This window comes from Protomyctophum bolini (genome assembly GCF_963924005.1).
Source record: "Protomyctophum bolini genome assembly, chromosome: 3".
Classification (NCBI taxonomy): domain Eukaryota; kingdom Metazoa; phylum Chordata; class Actinopteri; order Myctophiformes; family Myctophidae; genus Protomyctophum; species Protomyctophum bolini.
The window spans coordinates 25469986-25481508 of NC_137864.1; the positions used below are offsets into that span (position 1 = coordinate 25469986).

The 11523-nt window shown below is 42.1% G+C and overlaps 1 protein-coding gene across 7 annotated transcripts in view; it reads right to left on the reverse strand.

The window, feature by feature from the left end:
- gab1 (GRB2-associated binding protein 1) overlaps positions 1 to 11214 on the reverse strand; it is a 64305-nt gene extending 53091 nt beyond the window's left edge. For 3 of the 7 annotated variants that reach the window (XM_080759720.1, XM_080759719.1, XM_080759714.1), the window contains exon 1: positions 10325 to 11214. In XM_080759720.1, the coding sequence (XP_080615846.1) occupies positions 10325 to 10396 (72 nt within the window). In that variant the 5' untranslated portion in view covers positions 10397 to 11214. The remainder of the gene's footprint in view (positions 1 to 10324) is intronic. The other 4 variants (XM_080759718.1, XM_080759717.1, XM_080759716.1 and 1 more) reach the window with 4 other exon arrangements.
- Positions 11215 to 11523: the final 309 nt, after the last annotated feature.

The window sequence follows — 11523 nt, forward strand, 5'->3', positions numbered from 1 at the left end:
CCCAAGGCGAGTTGGTAAAGGGGCGAGTTGTCTGGTATTCGTACCAAGTAGACTGCTAGACCCACTGCACATGTAAACAGAGCTGCTACCTTTAAACACACCTTAAATCTGAGGAGGTTTTTGTATGCTATATGGTCTTGAAAAATGCTGCCATTTGTCCCAAAGTGTCTGAAAAAAATAAAAATAAGCTTTATACCCTGTATAACATGTATATAACGACACAATGAGACATAGCCGTTTACAAAATGCTATACCCCCTCTAACTGTATATACTTTCCCCATTTTCAACTATTATTATATCTTGACACATGCTTTGGTAATGTAAACATATATGTTTTCTCATGCCAATAAAGCTAAGCTCCTTTGAATTTAATTGTCAATGTTCCTTCCTTTGAATGTGGTAGAGTAAACTTTGATGTATCCCAACATCCCCAGATCAGTTGATGCGTTGAGCAGCAAGACACTGTGACTGAATTTATTTTGTCCTTTTGTTAAAGGAGGTATTCAGCATTATTGTTCCACTGAATGGCTAATATCGTGTGTAATACAACACAGTCGTTGCCTGCACACCAAGATGGACTTTATTTTGTGTACCAGGTTGCCGTCATCTGTGTCCCAGGTCTGATATACACCCCCAATAAAATAAAACAATTTGGGGTACATAGTGAGAGCGAAGTGTAATTATTAAGTGCTCCTGAAATGTGTGCCCACTGCCCAGTGTCAAATATGATAAATCAAATTAGAACGAACTTGAATGAATGAACAAATGAAAAAACAAACAATTGTGTGACAGATATGCAGGTCTAAAGCCATGTCAAAGTTGCACATAACAATCTCTGCGAATTGTTTACCCAGAGTCACTAAAAGCGCCCTTTGCTGCCAATGCTGACGGCTCCACTCTCACTGTCTAATTGTGGTTTTGACCTTTGTTTGTGATGCAATGTAGATTTCAGGTCTCTCTCCTCTGGCTAAATAAACAGTTGAAATTGGAGGCCAAATGAATGAACCATGTACGCTCCTGTAGAGTGATTTGATAAACAGGGATAAACAGTGGACAAGTGACAGTAGGCTATAATTTCATTTTGTTGATTTAGGATTAAAGGTTAAAAGGGTAAACACCGTCTACGCAAGTATGCAATGAATTTGTTTACAGAGCTAAATATTGATTCAAGCAAAATAAAAACATATGACATAATACTAATAACTAATATTTTTCTCTTGTCTTATTACTAGTAAGACGCCTGAGGGCGAGAAGCGACCTTGCGTGCACGCATCCGCCTCGTTGACAGCAGACTGCTTGGCGAGCGCTGGCGCTTTGGCATGGGGGGTCAGATCAACATGGAATTAATTCTGTACTGGCCATATAAGGAGTATGTCTTGAGTGTACAGGGTTTGATGAGGTCAGATCAATATCCATATATTAAGGGTTTGAGGTCAGATGTAGAGTTGCTGGCCAATATTGATGAGATCTCCGTCACGTGATGTCACGAGACCTGGGCCCCATATATGGGGGCTTGCCTGGGGTGACCAACCAACCAAACAACACACTAACACGATTCCATAGTAAATAAATACATGATCAATACATGATCATGATCATGTATTAATCAATCAATACATGATTGTGACCTGCGGTTGCAATCATGTATTTAAATGGCTGATCAGGTAGTGTGTTGACACAAGCAACATTGAACCTTTGATCACCTGCGTAGACTAGGGATGGGAGGCTAATCGTTATTAGCGATTATCGTGATTGAAAAAAGAATACACCCGTGTGAACTGAGCAGTGCAGTGTATGTGTGTCTGTCTGTGACCACAATGCGACCCCAATTAGATGACTGCTTAGTGTGAATGAACAATGTGTGACCTGATGACCCCAATCATCTGCAGGGGTCAATAGGTCTCTAAACAGACACATGGACACACAGCTATTTAAACGGAGCGGTGTGTACCGCTCAAAATAATCTATAATTGCAGAGAGTTAAATTTATCGTGCAATTTTCCTCCGTCATACACTAGGATGAATTGGCTTTTGTTGAGCTACAAATTCAGTACCACTTAAACCTCTATATCTGATAAAACAGACCTGTAAAGGACACATTTGGTATGCTCTTATTTCACTCTACACAAATCAAATCACCAAAAATAGCACGTCTACAAGCTTGTAGATCGGCTATTTAGGCGAACCCCCCCCCCCCCTCCGCCAGAATAGGGATGTTGGAGAGTCTACTGCTGCATTTATTAGACATTATGATCGATGATTGAGAATATTTTATCATATTCTCTATACCTTTTGTTTACCAGTAGTTATAAAGCTACCCAATCAAAAACTAATTTTAAATCAGCTTGAGTTGTACCGAAGCTGAAAAAAGCACAGAACGATTCCACAACTTCTGGTCAGACGAAGGAGGAGCCAGGCCTGGACACTCCCACAGTGCCAGGAGCCTCTTAGTGTCGCCAACATCTCAACACTCAACAGCCATCTTCCCCATTGACTGTCTCTTAGTCTTGCAGGAGACAGTGGGGGCTGTAAACATGGCACTTGGACACAGGCCGGGGTCTGATCAGCCTTGGTCAGGTCGCCTAGAGGAGGGTGTCTGTTGTAAGACCCAGAAACACCCAATGATCCTATTCCCAGGTTTACAACACTGATGTGTCCAAGTTCATGCATCAGTAAATGTTTAATTAACAACAAATCTGTAAACACTAGTCAAGAATAAATAATCACACCCATGTGAAGTGAGTGGTGCAACTCCATGTGGGGGTCCCGGGGGGGGGGGGCGGAATCTCCAGACCCACAGGAACCGGGGGGCCCCGTGTCCGAAACGGTTGAGAAATGACAGAGTTACCGTGTACCTGTACTGTCACTATACTGTACTGGCACACCCGAAATCACCATAGTTAATATGTGCGTGTGTGTTTGTGTTAGGTTGTGCACACGTGGTGAAAAACAACCGTGCTGTTTTCGTGCTCAGACGCACCCAGCCACCTACCCACCCACCCACACAGCTCTGTTGCACCACTCAAAAATAAAAGCCTGGGAGAAAGTTAGACAACCAGAAGGCTGTATTACCTGGACTGCAATTGCATAGCCAGGGTTGCAGGGTAACACCTTTGGTTAGGCTCTGAAGGGTTCGATTATTGCGTGACACAACAGCCATGATAGTGTGTCTGGGACTTTTACGTGCACTATCAAATTAAAAAACAAACTGTTACAAGGGTAAATAGCCATTGTAGTAGGACAGATATTAATATTTCATGACTTTTTGTTTGTAATGGCCATTTAATAATTAATGCTTAATGCAATCCATTTTCAGACTGAGGAGGCCTCACTCAACCAACATGCAACACTGTTGTTGTTGGTGGTGGTAGTCATAGGCCATGGCCCTATCAGGGTTGTTTTCTGCATTAGCCTAAGAGGCTAATGCTACACAAGCAATCCTCTGTTGCATTCTGTTCTGGCCACTTATTTGTTTTCTCCTGCAGCATGAAGGCAGGGAGGGGAGCGGGGTGTATTTAAGAGAAAGTGCGCATTTGTTCTCTGTTCCGCTTACTAAGCAGATTTAATGAATCCTCGACTTAATGAAAAAAACAAAGGCCACGGCTTTGTTTTCGTTCAACCCGACTCAGTCACAATTGCTAGTTAGCTGCTTATTTCCTTTCAGTCGGTTTGCAAACCGAGATGTGTTTATGCAATTAAGGCTTGAGCAGGCACGGTTAGGCCTGTGAGAGTACTGTGGGGTTGGATGTTGTGTGTACAGCAAATTGTTTAAGTCAGGAGACTGAGATACTCCGTCTGGGGACGGTGGGACGGGTTCTTACAGCTCAGGAGACTAACCAGCAGGCAATATGTCCTCAGCCTCTCTTCACAGCCATCATAAGTGGACCTTCAGAGTTCAGCATTTTCCTTCTTCCTGTCAACCAACATACCCCTGAAGGGCCAGTATCAGATTGGGAAAAAAATCCTCCAAGCAGAGACCAGCTGGTCTGATCTGCTGGACTGTAAAAAGGCAGGCTAGCCCTGGTGATCACAAAGACTGTGCAAGACTTAAATCTGTGTCTCTGTAGCAATGATTTATGACAACAAAATAAGGAATTTCACTGATTATCACCATACACATTTCTCCTCCTCTGATGTGCAAAGTCTTTCATATCATCATATCATGTGACAATTTATTGTCACATAACAACTATCCATCAATAACTCTTCCCCTTCATTTCTCAGAGTGTCTTGGATGACACGCTACAGAAGTCAGTAAAAAAGCCAGTAAGGAGAACTGAAAGAGGAAGGAGAGAGAAATGTGGAAAATGCAATGTCAATGAAATGGAAACCCACAGGTTACATTTTTGACAACATCTGGTTGGGAAACTCCCACCAAGATATGTTCACTCCATCCAAGTAAAGACAACTTTGGTTGTATGATAATGGCCCCAACAATGCTGCAAGTCTTCTGTTATATTGATGCCCAAGGGCATCAATATAACAGTGGACCCCCTTGAGTGATATATGGCGTTTTGATTCAGAAATAAACTATTGGTACTACTTTAGCATAGACATCGGCATCGCCCACATATCGTTCATTGAGGTCCTACAGAACAGGCCTGAAAAAAGTGCAGAGTTTGCACATCAATATGTTTGGGGGTTAGCTCAGAACACAGGGCCACTAAACAGCTTTCACCTTTGAACTCCACCAATCAGTAGCTAATCCTTCAAGACAAACTTTGCCCTCAGCGGTGTGCAGGGCGAGGACATCCTCTGGCGATGTAGATCCTAATGTGTACTAGAACTGGAGCTGAAGAGTTGACTGTTGCTATTGGTTGTATGGTGGGACACGGGGACACCAATTCAATTAGCAGACTGGGAGTTCATTTTATTGAGAGGAGATCCGCACACCATTTTAAAAGCTCCCAAAATATTTTAATGACAAAAAAACGTTTCGGCCTCGAGGCCCTTCGTCAGGTGTACTGAAACAGCACGTCTAAGTGCTGGCATAAGTGGCATATATAGAACAACGTCAAGTGGTGTTTTGCTCACGTCAGTTTGTGAGTGGAGCAATCTGGGACTTGCTCCGCCCTAAATTAGGGTTGAAATTGACGGTTCATGATCACCTGGTATGTGTCACAATCAGTCAAATATTCATAAATAAATGTCTTCATTTTATTGTATCATCATAACAGGTATTTACCTGATGAATGTCTAGAGTAGAATCGAAAGACCTGTCTCTTTTTATACATGAAGTACTGTAGCAGTGATGTGTGCCACTGTGACAATCATGGTCAAAACAACAACCAAACTACCGTTATCCTACCGCTTTGAAATATGACATGACATCTGGGTCATCTGACAGCATGGTCGCATGGCCTGCGTGGCTATTCCTCAGTCACATGCCCTCCTGAGAAGGATCAAATGAGCACACCTCTTCCCACAGAGACAACCATGTGATGGCCACCATTGCCCCCACACAGCCGCTATTGCATAAACACACATTCTGCACATGCACACGCGTCACGTGCACACACAATCATGATGATCACAATAAGTGTCACACCCAAATGGGGGCATTGTGAGCGTGTGCACACACACGCGCGCGCGCAAACAAAAATATAAAAATGCAATGTGCACTGTTAGCAAGACAAACAAGACAAAAATAAATAAAGCGTTCAGCCAGTGTACAGGTTGTTTCTGGTCAGTTCTGTGTTGTCTCTCTAGTCTAAGTCAATTGATCTCTCTGTTGTCTCCATGATCAGATGCCTACTAGCCCATGTGAGAACACCGACACTAAGTTGTGGAACCTTGTCATATGCTGGTGCACACAACGTCAACACATTAAGAAAGATTGTTAGCTAAATGTTCAGGAGAAACCATCACTATAGATGCGCATGCATAAAGTGAATGGGAAATCGAGTGGCAAAGTGAATTTAATGTCGTTTAACATCCTTTAATGCAATCAGATTGACTTTTCTGCTTGGATGTATATGGGCTATCAAAGCCAGAAAAGTAGTTTTTTGCCACTCAGTAGGCATTCCCGCGTAACTTCCGGGTATGATGAGCATGTCAAGCGCATATACCCTCTATATGTGGTGCAGATTCATATATTGTCGTTATTGCATACAATACCAGTGGCGTTTTAACCTGACGCTGCCAGATGGGGGCGGTATTGGGCATGTTCCCCAACACAGCTTCCATCTGGGATTTCTCAGGGAGTTCAGCTAACACCAATCCGTTCCGTACCGAACCAATCAGCGTGAGCTAAGGGCGGGATATGTGCGAAACCGGATGTGAAGCTAATTTGCTTCCGCGATCCCTGATCCCAATAAGCTGTGAAACAAATTTGTGTAGCAAGCTTCTTGGATCTGGCAGCGTCAGGTTAGTGGCGTTTAGGCCCATTGCCCAATATTGTCTCCCTTCTTCAGTTGCCATCTTATCGGCTGAGGAGTTTTGATTAGGGAAAGGACTGGATTTGGTTTACACTGTCCATCCGTCACCGTTCTGTTTTCTTCTATCCTGACACCCATGCAAATCTGACGCTTAATGATTCTGCAACACTGTGTCAACGTTATCATTGTTATTCTATCTGTGAGTACCATTTGCTTGTTAGCATTTGGTGTTCACCCCAACAGAAGGGCTGCTTCACATGACAATCAGAGGAAGAGCAAAGATACTATCAGAGGCATGATAATTATCCAACATTGATAGTCTTTCAAGTTTCAACGTAATGAAGCTTCCTGTAATTGTTTCATGCAGTAAAACATAAGAAAGGACATCGTATCCATAAAGTAAAGCTCACATTTGATTGGTTACACAGAGCAGATAAAGGGCTCTTTGGTGCTGGCTTATACAAAGACAAATATTTGCGGTTGCACTGGTACTACTAACAAATTTAATTTCCAGGTCACACAGCTCAATTTCATGTCTAGATTGTGACCAAGAATAGTTTGCATTTTAGAGGCCTGATCATACAGCACACGTAACAGGACACATAAAGAACAAATGTCTCAAGGGGTGGGAGGAGAAGAGCTGTCCTAAAAAATATGCCAGAAACAGCCCTTTTTCTGTGTGTGTGTGTGTGTGTGTGTGTGTGTGAGAGAGAGAGAGAGAGAGAGAGAGAGAGAGAGAGAGAGAGAATTGGGGCAAAGGGTGTTTCACAGAAACATCAGAACATCAACAGTCTGCTCTCAAAGGGACAAAGAGGTAATTTATGCCAGAATGGATGCAATGAACTTCTCACAAATGCACACATATTGTTGAGTCCTAATGCATCAAGGATAGTAGCTCCTTGAGTTGAAGTAACCGAGTAATTATTGCACATTACACAGCTTGGTTGAATGCTTGATTCTGATTGATCAATCACTCAATTCATTAGTCTGTTATTGTTGATAATGACAGCTGAACTCAATAACATACCGCTGTCTAATCAAAGGCTTAGAGAACCTGGCTCAACCACCAAGCATCTACATTGCTTGCTTCAGTGCCGTATCCAACATGGAAGCCATGTGAACAAACACACACGTCATTTACAGCTAAACATTGCTCTCAAGAATGTTTTTGAAAACAGTTGAAGCGAGAAATAGACAATGTAGTAACCAAATATTGATTGATTCTACTTCATCAACACAAAAAAATCCTTTGTTTCGTTAGTTTTTGGTCAATTTATTATAATTTATTTATTAAGTAGCCATGTAATAAGTGGGATAATCAATGGGGAGCGGTCATTATTGAGAAAAAAACCCAGACAGGGTGATTAGACCATGATGCAATAGGACATTACACAGCTAGACTAGTTATGACTATCAGGGTTTAAGTTGACTATTACCGTATCAATTTATAGCTTGCTCTGCTAGCAAGCAAAAAAAAAGAAGGAAGAGGAAGGAAAGAGGGAAAAAAGAAAATAGACCAGTTGAGGTTTTTCATAACCTCATCCAGGGTCCAACATTAAGATTCACCTCTCTCCATTATCAATTGGCAGTTACTTCAGTCCCACACTGTGCAGGAGGATGCTAAACGCACACCAGTCTTGGTAGTGGTGCCAGCTCACGGCAGAAACATCTAAAGAGTTAAGTCTTAAAAAGACAAAAGAGTGGCCGCACACACTGATAGCCAAAGTGCCGATTATTTATTTGGATGCAGAGTAGTAGAGAGTTACTTCAGTCCCACCAATCAGCATGGGCCAGTAGACTGCAGAGATAACTGACACAATCAACTATAAAGGCTCAAGGGAAATGCTGAACTTACCAGCTTGTTGTTGCCAAATCAGGAATTCAGAAACCAAAAATGTGTCCCAAAGAATAAGATGGCAGTGCCATCTGACCACGGCAGCTTATTTAATATAATTTAAACGTTCTGCACATTGCTACATGGCCTGTAAAATATGTTTCATTTTTCCTACCACCACTTCAAATCAATATTGTCTCCAGTTCATATAAGATGATTTTAAATGTAGGCTAATGATGACTACACCTGGATTACAGTGGATTCCTATGGGCTGATCTGCACTAGACTTATCCCTTTCCCCCGAATCGTGTGTTTCTATATCAGAAACCGTAGCAAGAGATACGGTGACATTGCTACATGCTATCATCATTTCTCCACCATCAACTCTGCCATCGAACTTGCTGATTATCAATGTGACCTCTGCCAAACCTCTAGGTTCAGATGAGAAACCTTTTGCCACAATGTAATGTTATAGTAATTTATGTTATAGTAATTGCACTGTGGGAAAGGCAAATGCTTGTAACTAAGTATGTCAAATACATACAGTGTAAGGAATAGGAGTTGGCACACAACAGTTATGTATACAGTATATGTGTTGTTAGACATTCACCAACAACAACAATAAGCTCCAAAAATTCTGCTCAAAGTTTTGTGTGGACATCTATTCCACATTTACCACACAGTGGTAAAGGCGCACTGAGGACTCTGCTGAATGGTCAGTGCTGTGAGTGATAATGGGCCAAAACAAAAGCATACCGGTATACTAAAAACACAGGGAGAAAGGTTAATCTCGTCTGTCATAATGTAGACACTGTAAAATGAGACTTTGACTGCCATATTGTCATATGATATCACAGAGCAGGCCATTATCAGCAGGAGAACAGAAAATCCCCCGACGATGCCTGGTTTCTGGAGGCTGGATTTCACTTTCATTGCAAGTTCTGTGGAACTGTGGTTCTATGAAAACATACCAGCATGCAGGCTGTCTGCTTCCTAATGCATCTCAATAACCGAGATGCCCGATAAACCACAGGAAAGGCCTTCATAATCAGCTGATAATATACACCACCACCACAGTCCCCACCAAATTCATTTCAGTTTTCTTGTCAGCTATCCAGTGTGCTTTGAGGATTATGAGCTTGGTCAGTTAACATAAAATATTATCGGAGGCACAAGTTAACACAGGTATAGGGCCTAATATATCAGGGATGGGGGCACGGTACAGAGACATCAATGACATTTATTGCTAGTGAGACAAAGTTGAGTTCAAGCTGCAAATTATCCAGTACTGTCCTCAGTAATGATGTTCCTGTTAATAGTGTGTGTACTACTTGTGTGTGAACTGTGTGTTATGCCTATGCTGTGTTGTGTTTAATATTGTGTACAACTAGTGTACAACAACACACACTGACACTGACACTAGTGAGCTGTGCCTGTGAGTGCTATCTACCGTATGCTGTGGGATTCTGCAATGACAGCGAGTTGCACACAAGTGTATCTTTTGTATTTGCCATTTTCTTTGAGGCAATTTGAGGAAATATGTGAGAACGTATTTAAGCCCTTCCTTTTGATGTAAAACGCCATTAGGGCTGTTTTGAGGAATGGTTTGGGTTAGGTTAAGTGGTTTGCTACTACCACTTTCTGCTTTGACTCAGCAGAGGCGTGCATGCTGTGCATGGCCATAGACCATGACTAGACAAGCTGGGTTATTACTATTAGCTTCTCGGCTGAGGAATGCAAAGTAAGTCGACCACCACTACCAGATCACTTGACGAACGCATTCAAAATCTATCAACTCACTAGCTAGTAGTAGTAGCTACAAGGAGTTGGTATTGTTGTGGGGTGTTTTAAGTAGTCTATGCGGACAGACAAGGTGAACAAACATCTAAGCATACACAACAGACAAACTAATAATAACAAAACTCCATCTTTAACAATTATGCCAAATGTATTTGTTTTGGCACAACAATACGAGGCCTATATCGCTGCAAACTCTGCACCTAGTTTCGTGTCTTTGAACAGGCTGAATTTAAAGAGCGTCTACTTATTTCTGTAAACACGCGCTCTGCTGTTATTAAAAAGTAACAAATACATAATAAAAGGTGCACTTACGTAACGTCTCAACTTTTTTTCAGGAGGCGACTTTCTCAGCCACCCCGAGCACACCACATCTCCCCCACTCATATCGGCTGCCTTTTTCTGCCGTCCTTTGGAGTAGAAGAGGGGATTTGTATTTGGACCTGCAAAACGTCAACAGGCCTCTCAAGTCTCAAACATTGACGTATAGACACAAAAGTTACAATGTTGCATTTAGCACGTATTTTCTGTTAGTAGTAGCTAGCAGTAAATACCGTCACTATAGTCCTTCCTCGAAAGTCGAGGCTAACGCGCACTCGCGCAGTAGTAGTCCTCTGAAATGCACTGACCAGATTTCCCCACGACTTCTGATCAAGTCAAGTGTGAATATATCCGAAAGGTTGAAGAAGTGATTGTAAAAACATCCGTTCTTGTTGCCCTTGATTTCCTTATCCGAGTAAGATCGCTGTGGCGAAACGCAGACAGAAGTGAAACTCGCCAAGTTTATGATTATATGGAACGACAGCTTTATGCAATTCCCGTCAAAGTGAAGCGACTCCCTTTCTGCGGAATTTGACGACCAGTGTTGCGATGCATATTTGTATCTCCCAAAATTCCAACATAATAATGTTTTCCAACCAAATAATAGGGTCGTTTCGCACTCTTCTCCCCAGCAGCTTACTCCAGGGTTCCTTTAATTGTGATTGACAGGGTAGCTTCGTCTTTCCCTGAACTCACCCTCCTTCGGAACACAGAGGGAGAGGCAGCGTGCAGGAAAACCCTGCCGTTTAACCATGGGACATGTAGTCCCAGGCCAGCAGCTAGATTGTTTAACGTTTATTGTCCCAAAATAAAATAAAACGGCTGTCGGCACGTTTGAAAAAATATATATATGACAGGCCATGTAAAACAGAGTTAGACATCTGACACGATTGAATAAAACGGAATAGCGACAGAGCCTGGTCCAAAGAAAAGACAAAGAAAGGACCCGCCTCTATATTGACCGGGAGGTCCCACCAAATCGTGTACTGTAAACTACACTATCCATAATGCGTGTGCAGTGTAGTAGCTGCAGTTCTGCTGGACATTCTTTACCTCCCGGTTTGTTCCAAACAATTAAAACTACATTTTATTTGTATTATTTATTTATCTTTCATTGTCTTATCAATTAAAGTGCAGTTTGAATAGAATAGCCTATGTTAGTGGTCCAGGAGACCAACTTGAATAGTGGAATC